At 51.8% G+C, this 18799-nt stretch overlaps 8 protein-coding genes and 1 non-coding gene across 9 annotated transcripts; 3 read left to right on the plus strand and 6 right to left on the minus strand.

Moving 5' to 3' along the window:
- Positions 1-1195: 1195 nt before the first annotated feature.
- Positions 1196-3169, minus strand: PSV08DRAFT_364790 (heme peroxidase). Its single transcript, XM_014224383.1, has 2 exons — positions 2486-3169; positions 1196-2429 (listed from the first exon to the last, which is right to left on the minus strand). The coding sequence occupies exons 1-2, from the start codon at positions 2874-2876 to the stop codon at positions 1228-1230; spliced, it is 1593 nt and encodes a 530-aa protein (XP_014079858.1). The 5' UTR covers positions 2877-3169; the 3' UTR covers positions 1196-1227.
- Positions 3170-3628: 459 nt separating this feature from the next.
- Positions 3629-4744, plus strand: PSV08DRAFT_404241 (2-nitropropane dioxygenase; the record flags this gene model as incomplete). Its single annotated transcript, XM_014224382.1, has 1 exon — positions 3629-4744. The coding sequence occupies one exon, from the start codon at positions 3629-3631 to the stop codon at positions 4682-4684; it is 1056 nt and encodes a 351-aa protein (XP_014079857.1). The 3' UTR covers positions 4685-4744.
- Positions 4745-5419: 675 nt separating this feature from the next.
- On the plus strand, positions 5420-8479 carry PSV08DRAFT_207932 (kinase-like domain-containing protein; the record flags this gene model as incomplete). Its single annotated transcript, XM_066092060.1, has 5 exons — positions 5420-5470; positions 5641-5669; positions 5748-5865; positions 5922-6981; positions 7022-8479. The coding sequence occupies 5 exons, from the start codon at positions 5420-5422 to the stop codon at positions 8260-8262; spliced, it is 2499 nt and encodes an 832-aa protein (XP_065948596.1). The 3' UTR covers positions 8263-8479.
- Positions 8480-10989: 2510 nt separating this feature from the next.
- On the minus strand, positions 10990-11602 carry PSV08DRAFT_250253 (uncharacterized protein; the record flags this gene model as incomplete). Its single annotated transcript, XM_066092400.1, has 2 exons — positions 10990-11172; positions 11429-11602. 2 exons carry the CDS (start codon positions 11600-11602, stop codon positions 10990-10992), a joined length of 357 nt encoding a protein of 118 aa, XP_065948597.1.
- A 320-nt stretch (positions 11603-11922) lies between these two features.
- On the plus strand, positions 11923-13831 carry PSV08DRAFT_404243 (amino acid permease-domain-containing protein; the record flags this gene model as incomplete). The annotated part of the gene is made up of 2 exons (XM_014224379.2): positions 11923-12214; positions 12283-13831. The coding sequence occupies 2 exons, from the start codon at positions 11923-11925 to the stop codon at positions 13770-13772; spliced, it is 1782 nt and encodes a 593-aa protein (XP_014079854.1). The 3' UTR covers positions 13773-13831.
- Positions 13832-14230: 399 nt separating this feature from the next.
- On the minus strand, positions 14231-14318 carry PSV08DRAFT_t52. Its single transcript has one exon. It is a non-coding gene; the product is annotated as a tRNA-Gln (tRNA).
- Positions 14319-14868: 550 nt separating this feature from the next.
- PSV08DRAFT_323386 (NADP-dependent oxidoreductase domain-containing protein) lies at positions 14869-15908 on the minus strand. Its single transcript, XM_014224378.2, has 2 exons — positions 15315-15908; positions 14869-15259 (listed from the first exon to the last, which is right to left on the minus strand). The coding sequence occupies exons 1-2, from the start codon at positions 15834-15836 to the stop codon at positions 14924-14926; spliced, it is 858 nt and encodes a 285-aa protein (XP_014079853.1). The 5' UTR covers positions 15837-15908; the 3' UTR covers positions 14869-14923.
- A 657-nt stretch (positions 15909-16565) lies between these two features.
- On the minus strand, positions 16566-17314 carry PSV08DRAFT_323389 (uncharacterized protein). Its single transcript, XM_014224377.2, has 3 exons — positions 16932-17314; positions 16835-16876; positions 16566-16778 (listed from the first exon to the last, which is right to left on the minus strand). Exons 1-3 carry the CDS (start codon positions 17267-17269, stop codon positions 16751-16753), a joined length of 408 nt encoding a protein of 135 aa, XP_014079852.2. The 5' UTR covers positions 17270-17314; the 3' UTR covers positions 16566-16750.
- A 343-nt stretch (positions 17315-17657) lies between these two features.
- PSV08DRAFT_364796 (uncharacterized protein) lies at positions 17658-18492 on the minus strand. Its single transcript, XM_014224376.2, has 4 exons — positions 18340-18492; positions 18156-18263; positions 18022-18049; positions 17658-17923 (listed from the first exon to the last, which is right to left on the minus strand). Exons 1-4 carry the CDS (start codon positions 18405-18407, stop codon positions 17876-17878), a joined length of 252 nt encoding a protein of 83 aa, XP_014079851.1. The 5' UTR covers positions 18408-18492; the 3' UTR covers positions 17658-17875.
- Between the last annotated feature and the right edge of the window lie 307 nt (positions 18493-18799).

Consider the following 18799-nt stretch of genomic DNA (forward strand, 5'->3'; position numbering starts at 1 on the left):
CGTCCAAGATGTCGTTCTCGGACCTTGTTGCTCGCAACTGCCGCCCTTTGAGTGATGGTGATATGGATCAGATAACACATTCCGTTCGTGATATTCTTCAAGACCTGTTTGGAGAGCGTAATGCGAGAGCTATACAAAGACGCTGGGCGGGTCACATGAAGAAGTGAGTTTACTAAATGTTGAGGGATAGGACGACAATCCGTCACGTGGTTGTTGTTGCTATTATCATCATCATCATTATTATTACACATTGTCTGTTGGACACCAGTGCATTGGATCAAAAGGAAAAACGGAAAGGAGAGGGTTTTCATCATTATGATATTTTTAAGTTGCCCCCCCATTACTTCAGTGTAACAAACACTTGATATCTTGCTTAACCTAGATACAAAAATAAAGCGCGGGCTTGGTTGGTTAGGTCCAGTTAGAAATGACATACCTGTGTTGTAACCCGCTTCCAGAGACCGCACTATGTTCTTGTTCTTGTTTTTTTTTCTGATTGTACTACCAAGAGTCACGAATGTTGTGCTGTAGTCTCTCTACACTATTTTCGCATTACATCCAAGCCAAATGAATTACATATCTGAAGACAAGATATTACTATGTATACATTCTGCTCGTACCTAGATAGAAGATTTGCAACTACAACCATGATACCCAATCCCTCTCATTCTCCGACTTTTTACTTTCGTTTTTTGTCCAAGTGGACATGGTAGAGCTATGTTCCATGGTTCTAGTGTCACCCTGAGAAAAGGAAAAGCGACTTGGACATCAAAATATTGGATTTTTTTAAAAAAAAAATAAAATAAAATAAATTACTGTTAGCGGATAAGTTTGTACGTTCCTTTCAGCTCCTTCTTCTTCTCTAATTAGCTCTCGTCCTCCTCAACATATAGCCCTCTTAAATTATCAACTTATTTACTAGAAAGCATGCCAGTCACGGTACTTCCCCATCTCCATTCGCAGCAGCGCTTTTTTTTTTTCACAGATACAGCCAGCTATTTGCTATCAAGGACAACCTGGTAGTGGGAGAATATCAGGGGCTTTTAGTATCTTGCTGACAGGCGTTATGAGTGTGGGTACGGGTTGGGCTGGATGTGGCAAGGTGGATCAAATTGGGCAAGGTGTGAGTCTATTGTTAACTCCCAAAGGCACTGTTCTTCTGATCATCTGTACCAGATGCAAAAAGGTGAGAAGAAAAACACCAAACAACATTCAATTCTTCAGACTTTACCAGCCTGCTTTTCCCCCATCTACCAACAGTGTATCAACGAGGGTTCCTCCTTGTAGTGCTTTTATGGTGAGCAAGCCAGTTGGTACATCATCCAGAATAAGATTGCCACTGCACAGCATATAACCGTCCAGAGTTTCTGGCAACGCGCTCACCCCAATATCTTTCTCGGTAACCTTGGGTGCCAATGTTCCAGGCTGCGTAAAAGGTGCAGCGATACGCACATGGATATCCTCGCAAGAGCTAGGCGCTGACACAGCAACAACGGCATTTACAGCCTTGCCGTCCAGGGCCGTCAAACTCTGCACCACGAATATCTGGCTGCTAATCCAAAACTCTTGTTGAATACCTGCACCACTCACAGAAAAGGAAGTTGCATTTCGGATCGAGGGTCCAGACACCGAAAAGGGGAAATAAGTCGTGGTCCCATATCCAGCAGCACCACGACCAAAAACAGACTGCCCAGTCTCGGCTTCGGCGACAAGTGCAATGTCCGTCCCATCCTGGCCCATGCCAAGTGTAAGTGCATTTAGACCTTGATGTCCCGCTGCGGTCAGCACTCTAATCTTACCAGAAAGCACCAGTTTGCCGTCGACCCTGGAGTAATCATACGTAACGTTAATCGGCTTGACGGGAATTGCCGTGACGACGTCACCGAGTTGCACGTGAGATGGCACGGTATCGATGGCACGGCGCATAAGCTCGACACAAGTATCTAGGAACGCGGGTCCCTGTGCAAGCAGTGCTCGCATGGTGACGTTACCGTCGCTCTCATAGAGCCGAAGGTCAGAGTTCATAGTCTCATTGTGCGAAGTCACCAACGGACCGCCTCTGTTGCCCGTCCAATGCACATATTCTCCCAAAACGTTGGGGTCAAAGACACCGCGCGTCGTGTCGAAGTTGCTGCCGCCGTTGGTGTTATTTGGCGTGACAAAGGTTTCGTCTACGACTTCGGGGAAGCCGCCGTGGTGCACCGAACCCATGGTATGTCCGCAGGCCGTGAGGCCAATGGCATCCTCCACTTTTTCGAAGCCGGCGCGCTCGAAGAAGACAAGCGTTTCTTCAAGGCTTGTTTCTGGTGCTGGGACGCCTGTTGTGGAGCCTGCGGAGAGAGCGTCAATGCGCCCGGGGCGATAGGGCATATTGTTGCCTCCACATAGGTTGTTCGACATGACAGTTCCGATTGCGATGAGATCGGCCACTGGGCTTCTCGTCAGTCAAGAAGCAGGAAATAGACTGGAGGATCGAAACACTTACTGGAGACAGCGCCGTTGACATAGGGTCTCCAAAAGGTAAAACTGTCGTTGAATGCACTCCCCTTGTTCTCCTCCCTCGCCGTCTCGAACCCAATGCTTGCATCCACTCCACCTGTACCTGCGCTCACATTGGCCGTTATGAAGTCGTGGAAAAGAACACGCATCCATTGGGCTGCCGTCGTGCGGCCACTCGTTAGTGCCGCGTTCCCCGTCTGCGTCACATAGCGGTCACAGGGCGTGATTGCAGAAGAAAAGTTGGATGCGTAGGCGCCCCAATTGTCGACGAGAATGTGCTCAAGGAGATGTGTCTGGACATCTGGATAGTAGAGTGCGGCACTGGCTGTGGAAGCAATCACGGCGATTGCGGTCGCGATGTTGATTGAGGCGAACATGCTGACTTGGTGGATTCTCCGCCCGACATGGAGGCAACATGGTTGTACGGTGTATATATATAGGTGGGATTTTGTTACTAGATGCCAGCTGCATGGCTGTTTTCAATAGTGTATTTGGCTTTGGGCAATCTTCCTATCTTGAAGGCGAGTCTGGGTGGCGAGTGGTGTTGAGCCGCGGAGGGATAGGTGGGGTGAAACGAGTAAATAGCTCTTTCTATTTTCTGATACTATAGGTGATATGCTATTGGTCGCTGGGCACGTGCGTGTCTCGTTGTAGCATTTCTAATGCTGAGGTAAACATGCAATAAGCGGGGAGACGCATGCCCCTTGTCAGATTGAGTAGGAGGAAACTCGAGAGGAGTGGGTTCGAGGATTGGAGGCGTGCAGCCAGGGCGGGTTGCTATCTTTTGTTCGATTCCTACAACAAGACATGATGAGCACAGCAGGAAAGCTTGTAAAATCCCAAGTAGTCCAAACCGCTCTTCTTGGTTGTCTGCCTAGCGTCGTGGAGTGTGTAGAGGGCGAGTAGTCGGCGGATGGTGATTGGCCGAGTGTGGCGACAGGGTCTTGCGGGGAAACACGACGAGCATGAACCGAGGCATGGCCATCGCAACTCGCCAACTTCAACCCCCATTACCGGCAAATACCCGGGCCCTGAACATGTGGAGACATGAAGCAAGAGGCGCGCTATTTAGCATCCACTTCCCCGGACCCGTCATGGCGCCACACAGAGCTCTCTCCCTTTCACCAGCATGGCGCCACCAGTATTGCAGACGCCCCTGTCCCAGCTACTGGGCATCCAGTACCCCATCATCCTAGCCGGCATGGCGAGAACCTCTGGAGGTCCTCTCGCAGCCGCTGTGTCTAACGCTGGTGGGCTTGGTGTCATTGGCGGCCTGGGCTACACGCCTGCTCAGCTCCAGTCCATCATCGACGACCTCAAGTCCAACCTTGATGACCAGAATCTCCCCTTTGGCGTCGATCTTGCCCTGCCTCAGGTAGGCGGCAGTGCGCGCAAGACGAACCACGACTACACGCATGGCCAGCTGGACGAGCTCATCGAGGTGACCATCAAGAACGGAGCAAAGCTGTTTGTGAGCGCTGTGGGTGTGCCTCCTGCGCGCACAATCAAGAGACTGCATGAGGCGGGCATCCTGATCATGAACATGGTTGGACATCCCAAGCACGCGAAAAAAGCGCTGGACGCTGGCGTGGACATTGTATGCGCTCAGGGCGGAGAAGGTGGAGGCCACACGGGCGACATTGCAAACAGCATCCTGATACCGGCTGTTGTAGACGTTGCGCGCAAGTACAAGAGCCCGTTGACAGGCGAGCCGGCCATGGTGGTGGCTGCAGGAGGCATCTACAACGGCCGCAGCCTAGCCAGCAGTCTGATGCAAGGCGCGCAGGGCGTATGGGTGGGCACGCGCTTTGTCGCGTCAACCGAGGCAGGCTGCTCCAAGATGCACAAGGAGAACGTCGTCACAGCCGACTTCACAGATACGGGTCGCACGCTGGTTGTCAGTGGCCGCCCTCTGCGGGTCAAGTACAACGACTACATCAAGGAATGGCACCAGAGGGAGGACGAGATCAAGAAGCTGACCGAGGCGGGCATTGTGCCCATTGTCAAGGACATGGACGACGGCAAGGACGTGGACATCCCGTTCCTGATGGGGCAGGTCGCGGGCGTAATTGACGACATCAAGCCCGCAAAGCAGATTGTCGACGAGATGGTCGAGGAGGCAGTCGACATGCTGAGACTGGGCCAAACGTACATTGGAGCGGCGGGAGTTAGGAGCAAGCTATAATACCAAGGACAGGGTGCGGGAGTCTAAGTTTGTTTTGAGATGCTGGGCTTGGGCGTGTCTGTGCTGTTTGTGTTTCGGTAGGGCTGCATCCGCCTTGAGTTGCTTGTTGGTTGTTTCGGTTCGTGGGACGGGTCGTGTGATATTATACTAGTACATGGTGTTAATTTGTTGTGCCAGTGCACCCGTCGAGGTCCAGAGCCAGCCGTGCTGAAACCCTCCAAACCACGCAGGCTTTTTGTTTTATTTTGGGCGTGTCGGATGAGCAAGCACGCCATGTCTCTGGCCCTGCCGCTGTCGCAGTGCACGCATGAGCATGTCCAAGGGGAGGGGGGGGGGCTCTCTGTGCAGGCGAGCGGCATCTCGGAGATCTGCGACCAGGATCGCGCTGCCCGAACACATGGCAGCACCAGTCGTGACCAAGCTCAGGAGAGAGCTGACGGCGGCCGTTGGATTCCCCTCCACGATATTCACAACTAATACTGTACATAGTTTTCTTCCATTTGCGGCCCGGCCAGACCTGACATCTCCATCTCTGCCTCCGTCCACCCTCCCAGGCCCCTGGCATTTGCCGTCCGTCCGTCCGCCCGTCTCCACTCGCTACCAACGGCCTCTACCCCATCGCCGTCTCATCCCTCGTCCCCGTCCGCGGCGCGCGCTCGCCAGACCACACTCCTGCCTGTCCATAGATGACGCTGGTTGCGCAATCGATTCCACGGAGCAGCGGCGCATCATTCCATGCAGTCAAATCTCAGAGCCCAGGCTGAGATTCAGGCCCAGAGGAAGAAGGTATGTCTGGTCCTCGTCTTGCTCTCATCCGTCCCTTGCCGCCCCAGCCAAACGCCTGTGCGCCCGCAACAAGCAAATCCCACGGGCGCAAATTGGGCCATGGAGATGAGAGCCTTAAAGAGCCAAAGAGATGGAGAGACTTACCGTCACTGACTCCTCGTGAACAGCAGCTTGCAAACTCATACAAACAGCTACTCGAGTAAGCCTTCGTTGCCACACCATGCGCGCGCTCCCGGCGCGTCCTTCACATCCACCCGTGTCCTGACACCCCCAACAGTGAATTCGCAACAACCGACCTCAAGACCGTCGGCAATTATACCGTCGGCAGACTGATAGGCAAGGGCAGCTTTGGAAAAGTCTACTTGGCCTCACACAAGCTCAGCAATGGCTCCAGAGTGCGTCGTCGGAGCATGGTCGCAACCTCGACACCACAACGCTGACCACCACACAGGTCGTGCTCAAGAGCGCGAGAAAGGACGATGCCAACCTCGCGCGCGAAATCCACCACCATCGCCAATTCATACACCCCCACATTGCTCGTCTGTACGAGGTCATAGTCACGGAGCAGATGGTCTGGCTGGCGCTCGAATACTGTCCTGGCGATGAACTATACAACTACCTCTTGGCCAAGGGCGCTCTCGAGCCCGCCAAAGTCCAGCGCATCTTCACTCAGCTCGTCGGCGCCGTCACCTATGTCCACAACAAGTCGTGCGTCCACCGCGATCTAAAGCTCGAGAATATCCTCCTAGATAAACATGGCGATGTCAAGCTGGTCGACTTTGGATTCACCCGCGAGTACGAGGGCAAGTCCAACTGTCTGCAGACATGGTGCGGAACAATATGCTACAGCGCTCCGGAAATGCTCAAGGGCGAAAAGTATGCTGGTGAAAAAGTAGATGTTTGGAGTTTGGGCATCATTCTCTATGCACTGTTGGTGGGCGAGCTGCCTTTTGACGACGACGATGAGATGGTTACCAAGACAAGAATCTTGAAAGAGGAACCGAAATTTCCAGACTCCTTTCCTCCGCAGGCAAAGGAGTTGTGCCAGTCGTTGCTTTCGAAACGGCCGATTCTGCGTCCTACCTTAGCCGACATACTCCAAAACCCTTGGTTGTCGGAACACGCGCCGCGCCAGCAGGAGACGCTAAAGCTACAACAGCCGGCTCCCTTTTCCACAGACTTGGAGAAGGAGGTTTTGCAGCGGATGCGTGCTGCCGGAGTCGACATTGACATGGTGATTGAGAATGTATTGGCACAAAGATGTGACTCTTTGGCCGGTTGGTGGGCATTGTTGCTCGAGAAGGAAGAACGAAAAGCCAGGAGGCGAGAGCGGAAACGAAAAGAAAGGGAGGCAGAGGCGAAGAGTCTTCGGCGGTTGAGTGCTGCAAGCAGTCGCCTCGACAAGCTTGCGCCTACCATTAGGGAAACGGACGAAGAAGGGTACCACCCACCCCAGACACCAAAAAGTCGCGGTAGAACGGCGAACCGCAGCAGTTTACATGGTGGGCCAAGTAATTCTTTGAATCAGGAAATCATGCTAACTTTGACAAGGTGCTCCAGAATTACCGCGTCTCCCGGAATCGCTCACGTCTCCCAATCTCACAATTGACGACAAGCCCCTTCCTCCAATTGACCCTCCCCGAGGACGCAAATCCCACTCTGCGTCACGGCCACCACTTCCTGCGAAAGATATTGATAGACGCAGATCACGTAGTAGCATGCTACAGGTTGTCTCCAATCCCGATCTCCTTTCACCAAACGGATTTGTACCCAAACCGCGTCGGAAGCAGCCCATCATTGGCCACCTGCTATCCCTCCGGAATTGGATAAAAGAGACATCGAAGCGGGCACGGTCACCAAACTCGAAAGCTAGCAGTGTGCAGTCACCGAAATTGCCTGAAAATAGGTCTCCAGACGGGGGAAGACGAAGGCTTAACACAGCCAACCGGTCGTCTGTTTACACGAACCCAAAGTCACCGCCAATGGCAGCGGCTTCTGCGAGACCGCGGACCTCAACACACGGCTCAGGCTCGGTCAGACGACTATCAGCATCTCCAGCTCCATTGACACCACGGTCATCATACCGCCGGTCGTCCGGTGGTCTCCGAGGGCGCAAGTCTACGTCGTCATCTGTATCTTCGATCCGCAGCATGCCACACCACCACCACTCGCACAGCAAAGCCTCGTCAACCTCCTCGGCCTCACTCGCCTCTCCCGCTGTCTCCACATCCGGTCACTCACACAAGCCCTCCAAATCGCCCCACAACAGCATCAAAGTCCTGCCCGCCACACCTACATCGTCCTCTTTCCCCTCGAACATCCGCGTCGTCCGCTCCGGATACCCACCCGGTCTCAGCGAATCTAGCGCCGCATTTGGAAACGGCCACGCAATGCCACCCCAATCTCCTGGCCTCGTTTTCGCCAAGCGCAAACGCAGCGTTTTCAAAGGCCCCATGCTCAACGTTAACACGGGCGTTGGCAACGGCAGCTCAGGAGGTGGCGGGTGGCGCAGCAGAAGCGGCGAAGGGGGCTCGGGAAGCCGTGGCACGAGTTCACAGGGTAGACGCAGCGGAGAGATCCTGGGTATTACCGAGGAAGATGAGGAAGAAGAAGAGGAGATAGAGGAGGTGGAAACGTTTGGGGGTCGCTTAGGTGAGGGCGAGTTTGTAGAGGAGGTTTTGGGACCACCTCTCACGCTCCCAACGAAGGAGAAAGAGGAGGTGGAGGTGGAGGAGGAGAAGAAGGAGAAGAAGGACAAAGAGGAGGAGAAAGAGAAGGTTGGGGGTGCTTGAAGTGGGGTGATTTGAAGGTAAAAGTTGTCCTTGTTGCTGGAGGGGGTTTTTTTTTCTTCGTCTTCTTCCTTTCTTGCCTGTGTGTGTGAGTTGATCGGGTTAGACAATTGTTCGATTGTGGGCTTGTTGTAGATGTTGGTTTTTTTCTTCTTTACTTCTCTACCCTTTTCCTTTCTCTATACTCATCATGGCATCATTCCCCCATCCCCACATATGTCTTTCTTTCCTTTATTTACTCTTCTTATATCCCTTGGGTGTTTTGTACCAATGTAGTAAGCCATCTTCTTTCCTTTCTCTTTCTCTCTCGTTTTGCATTGGCATCGTCACACTCATACAAGCATACCCTTTGGCGTCTATAGGTTCCCCCCTTTTTTTTCTCTTTAATCTGCGCAGAAAAATTGATAGTTTGGTACTTTTCACTCTCTCGTCTCTCCTCGTAAACGAATGTTATCATGGAGATCGACAAGCATAGTGCTGACACGTTAACTCGCCGACATAAGTAATACCCGGAACCTGCCGAACCCAATCTCGCGGGACGGATACATCAAAGGTACCATTGGCCATCATGGGCTTACTTACTCCAACACAGTCTCCAACTTTGTCACACACACATATATATACACACACCAGGGGGGTACGCAAGCAAAGAAATGAAGTGGTAAAGTCAGAGGGGGTTTTGTAAGACCCGGAAGTTCATCACGTATCCCCCTTTTTTTGAAAGAGGAAAATGCTGCATCGATAGTAATCAATAGATTTTTTTGTGTTACGGTTGTACAACAGCATCCCATTCCTATTGAACCCCCCCTGCCCAAAAAAAAAACACCATCAGGGGTGAAGTAATAAAAGGGGAAATCATGGCAAGTAGACATCAAAAAAGGTCCCCAGGATAAAAGTGAACAGATTTGCTTTTTTTGGCTCAGTGATATAAGCAAGCACATGTTACCGAACCATGTATCGTGACTGGACCAGGGGGTTAGGTGGGTGGTGGGGGTGGGGGTTTCGCAATGTGTAGTGTGTATGCGGCGTGATAATTATACATGCAACAATATGCAGGAGAAATGAGTAATGACGAAGAAGAAGAAGAAGAAGAAGAAGAAACACGGGAAAGTCTGACATGTGACTACCTCGTAGCTAAAACAAGCATCACGATACCTGACCACATAGTTTTCACTTTTTAGTTGGAAAGGTTCCCCCTCAAAAAAAAACAAAGGTATATGTAAAGTTAGTAGGAAACGATTTAGGGACGCTAAAAAAAACGGAAAACTAATCAATCACGTTTGCCTAATAGCCATTACTAACCACACCCCCCCCCAAAAAAACGGGCTTTCGGGTAAAAAGCAAAAAAGAGAGAGAGAGAGAGGGAAAAAACGGTGCAATGTTAGTGCGCGTGCACGCGCCTCTTTTTTTTTTTTTGGTTCTCCGTCGTCTCTATATCGTTCCTGGAACCTGGGAGACACAATTATCGCGCAAGGGGAACGTTGTAGGAAGGAAGGAAGGAAGTAAGGATCGACATAAGAACCACAGGGGTGGGCGGGGAAAAGGAACATATTATGGAGATGAATAATAAATGTGTACATGTATGTATATGTATTTGGCCTATCTACTTATTTGTTCAAACAGAGAAGTAGAGTTTAATGAGTCGGGCAAAGACGCGTTATTGGCGATTGCTAAAAGTACGTAGACAAGTGGTGAGCCGCTGATCTCGCCACTTGCGTCAGAGAACGGCGACTTGGAACCTGCATGCGCAGTGCATAAGCACAATTGGCTCTGGGGGGGGGGATTTTGCCCTTTGAAAGGCGGCGGCTGCCGAAGTTACATGCAAAAGGGTAATCTGTCGATCATTTTCGGGGCGAACTTGGTCAGGGGAGGTGGGAACAAGAGGAGTTACGCATTGTATACGAACGAAGTTTCTCACATGTGCAGGAGACTGTTTTTGTCCGGGTTGCAGAGGCACGTAATGGCATTAGCTATTTGGGCCGCAGTACGGTTATGATGGGAATGCGTGGAGGGCCGGAAGGCGGTGGCTGGCCTTATCAATTGGGCGCGCCACTGACCTAACCAGCACGGGAAGGCATGCCTAAACTAGTTGGCGTCTGATTCATGCCGTGTCTGCCGAGCAACGTCCCGTACACGGGCATTGCGATAGCAATGGCAAGACTGATGACTGTCACTCGTGTTCTTGTTTCTGTAAGCGAAATGGCAGAGACGAAAGAGATGGTGGCTAGGCCCGTGGTGGATGGTGAGACAATTAGTGCTTGGGGCCAAAGGATGGAAATCACGGTTGGCCTTGGTGTGAGTGAGTGTGCTGTTCTGGGTTGAGAGGAGCGAAGTCGTGTTTGATTGCAGACGAGGTTGCGCGGGGCTGGCACCAAGGAGGGTGTTGGTGGTTGTTGGAGACGGGCCGTTGTCGGGGGCATTGGGAGCGTGTATGCTTGGGTAAGGCGAGGCGCGTTTTATTGTGGCGTGGTGTTGGACAGACCGAGCATGGTTTTACGAAGCGGGAGAGGGATGGAGCAGCTACTGACGAATTGTGGACTGTACCTGCATGTGATGGCGGCTGTCAAGGGCCACGGCCGAGTGCGTAAGACGCAGTGTGATTTTAGCCGTCCCACTGCGAGGCGCTGCAAAGGAGCATGCATGCATCCATGGTGAAGCGGAGGGGACGGGTTCTGGAAAGCTCGAGGGATGCCGTTGTTGCGATAGACGGTGGGATTCGATGCATACACATCAGCTGGTGCGGGTGCGGGTGTGGGTGTGGGTGTGGGTTGCGAGGGGAGGTGAGGGGCAAGCCACTGCCCACCCAGCCTTGACTCGGCCGTGCCACGAGCACATGGCGATAAGGGCGACCGGTAGCATGGACACAGACACCGAGGCCGTCTGGTAGCGCCAGCGGCCACGCGAGCCGCAAATCTGGAGCAATGAGAGAATCCAGCCAGGGGGCCGAGATTGGCTGTTTTTGGCGCCATCCGCTCGAACGGCTGGAGGGTAGTGGAGGCGATGAAGCCAAGCACGGCTGGCTCGCCCAAGGCTAAACAGCTGCCAGATAGATGGCTGCAGCATCCAGACAAGCAGAGAGTGCGAGGTTGGATGTGATGCCATCGTATGTGGACGGGATGCACGTCCATCATGCTTACATCCATCCATACAGTACGGACACAGTACTTACAGGCGGCGATGCGCGACCATGTGAATTGCCCTCCCCCGGCCCACTTGCATGAATGGATGGTGTCGAGGCCGGGATAGCATGCCAACCCCCACTACCTGGTCTATCCATATCCAGCCCTTCCCAGCAATCCGGGCCTGCCTCGACCATCCTTGACCCTTGGCCCCGGACTGACATGTCTAGTGTGCCATGTACACTCCTTCTGCCGACATATCCAGTTAGTGACCGATACGCTCAAAACCGCCTTGCCCGTCAGCAGCACCATTGCCTGCACTCATAAGTAATAACCCGGTCCCTGCGCCCGCTCGCCCGGGGCAGAAAAAAAGCAATCAGTCCATCTCAGTCTCCGCACCTTGCACCGACTCCGACCAGCGTGCAGAATCGCCTCGCACCCGTCCCTCTTTTGCGCTGCCTGTTCTGTTCTGCCTTGTGTCGCGTGTCTGGCTGCCCTGTGCAGTGCCGTCCTGTCCGGCGCCCTGCTGCCTTGCCCGACCCCGATGACCATGGACGACGACATGTACGGGACCGAAAAGAGCTTTGGGAGAGCCTCGCAGGGATCCGACTACTATGGCGAGTCCTCTCGCTACAATCAAGGCCTCGGCCGCCGCGTGCTCGACAGCTTCAAGCGGGATCCCAACTTCGCCATGACCATGACGCCAAAGACAACCGTCGGCGCTGACAGCAACATGTTTGACCCCGAGGCTGCTGCAACCAATACTGCAAACTCGCCACTTGCTCGGAGGCTCAAAGGCCGCCACTTGCAGATGATAGCCATTGGAGGTTCCATTGGTAAGCATGCCTTCTTTCCCCCGGTCAAACCACCTCGTCCGTCCGCTAATTACAAACTTGCCAAAAAGGTACCGGTCTGTTTGTCGGCTCTGGTCAGGCACTGGCAAATGGTGGTCCAGCGTCGCTCGTCATATGCTACTGTCTCGTCGGTGTCATGCTCTACACCACCGTCCACGCACTGGGCGAAATGGCCGTCCTCTTTCCGGTTGCTGGTTCCTTCTCCGCATACTCGACACGCTTCCTGGATCCCGCCTGGGGCTTTGCCATGGGTTGGAACTACGCTCTGCAATGGCTCGTTGTGCTCCCGCTCGAGATTGTCGCTGCCACCTTCACTATTGAGTATTGGAACGGCGATGCGGTCAACAACAATGCGTGGGTTGCCATCTTCTTAGTCCTGATCGTCGCCATCAATCTATTTGGTATCAAGGGATACGGAGAGGCTGAGTTTGTCTTTGCTATCGTCAAAATCACCGCAGTGATTGGCTTTATCATCCTCGGAATCATCATCAACATTGGCGGCGGTCCAGACGGCGGTTACATTGGAGGAAAGTACTGGCGCGACCCAGGACCCTTCAACAACGGCTTCAAAGGTCTCTGCAGCGTCTTCGTCAACGCCGCCTTTGCTTTTTCCGGTACTGAACTCGTCGGTCTTGCTGCTGCTGAAACAGCCAATCCACGCAAGTCGCTTCCCACGGCCGTCAAGCAAGTCTTTTGGCGAATCTCCCTCTTCTACATTGTCTCCCTCACTGTTGTCGGTTTGCTCGTGCCATACAACAACCCACGCCTCCTCCAGGACAAGAACAACGTCGACGCCGTCGCCTCCCCCTTTGTCATTGCCATCCAGAATGCCGGTATCGAAGGCTTGCCATCCGTCTTCAACGCTGTCATCATGATTGCCGTCCTCTCCGTCGGCAACTCGTCCATTTACGGCTCCTCGCGCACACTCGCAGCGCTGGCTGAACAGAACCAAGCCCCTAGAATCTTCGCGTACATCGATCGCCAAGGCCGCCCTCTCGTCTCCATCGCCTTTGCCTCTGCCCTTGGCCTCCTCGCCTTCCTCGCCGGAGCAGAGCGCAGCCTCCAAGACGCAGCCTTCAACTGGCTCCTCGCCCTCTCCGCCCTCTCCGCCGTCTTCACATGGGCCTCCATCTGCCTCGCACACATTCGCTTCCGCAAGGGCTGGAAAGTCCAAGGCCACAGCCTCAGCGAACTCGCCTTCCGCTCGCAACCCGGCCTCATCGGCTCTTACATCGGCTTCGGCCTCAACATACTCGTCCTCATCGCCCAGTTCTACGTCTCCATCGCCCCCATCGACATGGGTGTTCTGTCTACCTCCCAGCGCCTCCAACGCTTCTTCAGCGTCTACCTCGCGCTCCCCGTCACACTGGCCTTTTACTTCCCCTACAAGTTCTGGTTCCGCACTTCGATCGTTCGCTCCCACAATATGGATCTCGTAACGGGTATCAGGGAACTCAATATCCAGGCTCTGATCGAGGAAGAGCGTGAAGAAAAGAAGAAGTGGCCCAGGTGGAAGAAGGTCTACAAGTTCTTTTGTTGATAGATGTAATAACCCCCTGGTGCATTTTTACTTTTTCTTTACTGTCTTTTCTTTTGACACAGCCGTCTTCTCCCCCTTTTTTTCCTCTGCGTTTAGCGACATGGCGCCTTACATTTACTTACACCCACTTTCTCTTTCCTTCTCGTGTTTTGCGGTGCTCCTCTGTGGTACCAGGCGGCATGTCGCCCTCTTCATCCAGGCACTTGCGCAGCCTTGCGAACCTCCTTTTTACCTTCTCTTCTCATGTACGCTTTCACTTAGATACAGGGGCTTATATAGTAATCCGTAACTCTACCGTATCAAGCCGTGTTACAACGGCAAAAACGCTACTACAAAAAAATTGAAACTCATTAAAAGAAATATTTTTGACTTTCTGTCCCCGGTGGATGACGTATACGATAGGATATTGAGAGAGGATGATAGATAAGTGCAAAAATATTGAAAAAAATAAGACTGTGAGGTCTTGCCCGGAATCGAACCGGGGTTGCCGGAAGACTCTGACGCCTGAATCAGAATCCGGAGTGATAACCGCTACACTACAAAACCGATGGCATTTTGCAAAAATATAAAATATATATTGCGCTGAAAATATCTCACATTGGTAGAGAGGAAAGCGACCTGAAGGTCGGCTACATACATCACGACGTGACGTGAGACAACCAGTGAACCATATACGTCGTCAAACCTCAACCAAAATGTTTTCATGCAGATCAAAGCGGGTGGGGGTTGACCAGAACGCACATACACACAAGTGGGCTGGTGGGAGAGGGAGGGGGCAACTGCGAGAACATACCCGCGTGTGTCTTGCTTCAAAAGCCTTGTCTGTCCCGAACATTCCCTGGTTTGTAAACGCTCAAAAAGCACATTTTCGTTCAGGATCCCACCACCACCACCACCATCACCATAGCTAAAAGAAAAAAATCTCCTCATAGTGCGGTGTTTGAATCTACGTTTTAAGAAACAAAGCTAGTAGCATCTAGTACCAGCCCGCGTAACGTTCGGAAAAAAATAATAAACGGACCAGCTTGATCAGCGTGCCGAAACAAAAAGGTCTTGGAAATCAAAGGCTCATCATTTTGTATAGAGCGTTGATGCAAACTTCAAAACTGCCCTCTATTCTGTAGAACTTGTCTTTTTTGTTTGTTTTACTTCTAAGAATTGCTAACGGCCTGGACAATTGCGCCCTCTGCGCCTTGATCGAGCCCATCCAGCGTAGCCATGTCATCCTTGTCGAGCTCAAAGTCGTAAATGTCAGCGTTGCCGACAATCCTCGACGGATTGTCACTCTTGGGCAGCGGTACGAATCCCTTTTGCAGACTCCATCGAATGAGAATTTGGTTGGGTTCCTTGTTGTGTTTCTTAGCGATAGCGGCGAGCGTTGCGTCGTTTGCCTTTTCGTTGCGGACAATGGGGCAGTAGGCTTCGACTACAATGTTGCGTTTTTTGCAGTAGTCGACGACTTCACGTTGCTGGCACCAAGGGTGGAGCTGGTGTAGTGGGTTAGGTATATGGGTAGTCTTGAATGGGGTGAAAAAGACAAACCTCGATCTGGTTTACAGCAGGGAGAGCATCCTTGCTGTCAATGGTCGCAATCTCATCAATGTGCCCAATGCCGTAGTTGCTGACCCCAATGTCTCGTACTTTTCCCGCCTCCTTGGCCTTCTTCAATGCCAACCACATGGTCTTCCTTGCCTCTTTGCCTCCATTCGGGGTGTGGATGAGGAAAAGATCCGCATAGCCATCTTTCCCAGCAAGCTTCTCAACACTTTCGACAACCATTTTGTATGTTGACTCGACATCTTCGCCAGCAGTCATGATTTTGGACGTGATGTACACATCCTCGCGAGGAAGCCCGCTTTCAGCCAATGCCTGCCCAACCTGCTCTTCGTTGGCATAGTACTGCGCCGTGTCGATGTGTCGATAGCCTGCCTCAAAGGCTTTCTTGCAAGACTTGACGCATACGTCCTTGGGGGACAGGTAGACACCAAACCCGATTTTTGGAATTTTGTACTGCGAATTTGGCAGGTCAAAAGTCGAATTGATACTGAGTGTACTTGCCGACATGGTGGGTAGCGGGGTAGCAAAGGTAGAGGAATGCTTCAACAATGTTGTCACTGATGGGCAATTGCGGGGGTTACGGAAGGCAATGCGCAGAGAGCCGAAGATTCGAGGTGATAGGAGCATACTTCCCATGCAGCTCTAAGCGCCGCACAAAGCATCTTTCATCTCATTAGTCGTGATGTCACTGCATGCATTGCCCAATGCCTTGTGGTGGGGCTTGCAATGGAGCGGGGTTGGAGTGTGCATGACGAGCGTTGGCCAAACTGGTCCATTAAAAGTATGGGATTGCGCCACAATAAGTGATGTGTACGTAGTAAGACCCTTTGCGCAATTGCGCCTGTTCTATGGTATTGTCCGGAGCTATTCGGGCTACTTAGGATCGCAGGTCTTTGCTGGCGGCCAGCACCTCCTCGCTCTGATTCAAACCTGTACCTCCTTGGACAAGTCCCAATAAACTACAATGAGGCATATGTTTCATCACCGCATATCGCACTCTCTTCTGTTTGCATATTGTAGCCAGCGCTTCTGCCTCCTGGTGGCTACTGCAGATTTGAAAGGATAAGCAAGATAGCCAATTAATCCTTACCAAACCCCATCATACTTCTACAGCATTTAGATGAGTAGACCATTATACAAATCACAAAGCTCATTGAAGACATTGAGTCTTCAGAGAGAAGCATGTTTGAAGGTATTGGACACAGCCATGCATGGGACAAAACAACAACTTGTTCGCTGAAAAGGATGGTGATTGATTTTAGAGAGAAGACTATGGAGTCATGATGCCGCAGCGACGAACCTGCTGCTCAAGATTTGATTCTCGATTACAACATAGCTTCCACTGCTCCATAGGCCATCTCCTTGCAGCCTGATATGACTACCGCGTTCGCCTCCCATCATCTTTATTCTTTGTCCGAGACTTAGTTGATCTTCTTAAGCTCGACCTCGCTGTAAAAAGGTTAGTACCTTGCACCAAGTATATGCGTATAAGAGCAATGGCTTACAAGATAAGGTCAGAGTTGGGAGGGATCAGACCAGGGAATTCCCTATGCATACGTCAGCATACGTCGGTGTACAGTTTTTCACATAGAGAGCACTCACTGGCTTCCGTAAGCAAAGTCGCTGGTGATGTCCAACCTGGCCTTCTCGCCAAGCTTCATTTGCACAACACCCTCATCCCAGCCTTTGATGACACGACCGACACCGATCTGGGTCTGGAACGGACCGCGGCCAGTTGTGCTGTCAAATTGTTTGCCCTTGTCGGTGCTGGCGTCCTTTAGCCAACCCGTGTACTCCATGGTAACAGTGTCGCCCTGCTTAGGGGATGGGCCGTTGCCCTCTTGGATGATGGTCTTCTGGACACCCATTGCGCGTGCGGTTGAGGTGAAAGCTCGAGTGGTGAGACGGTTAAAGGAAGAAAGGTTGAAGACAGATCTCATAAGTGGAGCGAGAGGAGAGGTGGAGGAAAGATGGTTGGTAGAAGTGAGCAAAGAGGGTACAATGGAGGGGTAGCTTTAGTGGGGTGGTGGGGTGGGGTAGAGAGATCGTCAGTGCACAGCCTCGTGCATCATGCAAGGGCAAGTACGACGCGTATGACCAATTGATCGGGCACGTCTTTGCCTTTTCGAGGGCTTCAGGTGGATAAGCTGCATGTACGGATGATGGCGTGATCGTGACCAAGTGAAGGGATTCTAGATAGCTGACCTCATCAAGGAGCAGCGGCTGCCTCGGTGCCATGTGCTTAATCAACACAAGCTCCTGGATGGATGTAGTAGTATACAACCTGTAACTCCAATCACAAAAAGTCACTTTTTTTAGCATACATTGACTGCCAGTCTGCCCTTCGTTGTTGACTAGTGCAGACTGGTAGCGTCTGGCTGTCTCGCAGACCATTGAGCTACCAGTTTAAATACCCATACTAGCTAACCAAGCTATGGACTATGATAAACCATTTTTACCATGAAAATACCGTGCCCAAACGCCGTACCTATGCGGAGAGGAGATGTTGTACAGCTATTCACATTCGAATTTCCAGTGTCCTCAGTTCATCCAAACCATGACTTGTTCTTTCTAGCTTCTTTCCTTGCAGCTTGCTATAGAAATATTAGCAACTGTTTGTCAATACCGATACGAATTGTGGAGGGACGGTCGTAGTAGTGTATGTGGTGCGCAGTCGACGGAGGTAACGTACCCATTGCTCTTTACAATCCCGATATGCTCTGTTCATATACGCGTCAGCATCAGTTTCCATCAATTGCAACTAATACAGCCATATCCCAAGCCTCAGGGTTTCTCGGGTTTTTTTAATAAAATATTCTAACTCACTGGAAAAAGTCCGAGCACATAGCCCTCTCTCCGCCATTCCTCTTCAAACACCGTATGCTTCTATCCGCCGCCTCCTGACATGGATCGTAATACTCGCTGAATGCTTTGCTGTTATAGGAATATGTCAGTCGCTTGTTCTTCTTCCCCACAATGTGGCTGCAGCTCGATCAATAGGGTGGCGTACTTGTCGAACTTGGTGGCTTTGTCGCCGGACCATTCATTCGCTTTCGAGGGTGTGGGTTTCTCTGACATCTTGAGATTATCTTGGATCTGCGCAATTCCGGATGTCCAAAGTCAATCAGGTGCAGAGTCGCTTATACGTGTTGGGATGAATGGCGCGGAGACAAAGTCGGATGGCGGCCATTGGGAATGAGGCTGCGGAGGTATGTTATCGATAAGACGGTCTACCCCATGTGCATGCACGACAACGGGCACTACCCTGTCACACAGCGGGACCCAATCCGAGCGTCAAAGCATCTTAATTCAATGACTTCTGTTAACTTCTTCTTCTCTAATGTGTTTAGTCAGTCGTTAGTGCTGTGTACTCTGAGTTATCACTTGTACGCCAATTTTGGAGGTAACAGATAAAACCCAGGCAGCACTTTTATCACAGCGTTAGGCAAGCGGTGAAATATGATAGAGAG

The sequence above is a fragment of the Bipolaris maydis genome (assembly GCF_028858645.1).
Source record: "Bipolaris maydis strain C4 unplaced genomic scaffold PSV08scaffold_12, whole genome shotgun sequence".
Taxonomy (NCBI): domain Eukaryota; kingdom Fungi; phylum Ascomycota; class Dothideomycetes; order Pleosporales; family Pleosporaceae; genus Bipolaris; species Bipolaris maydis.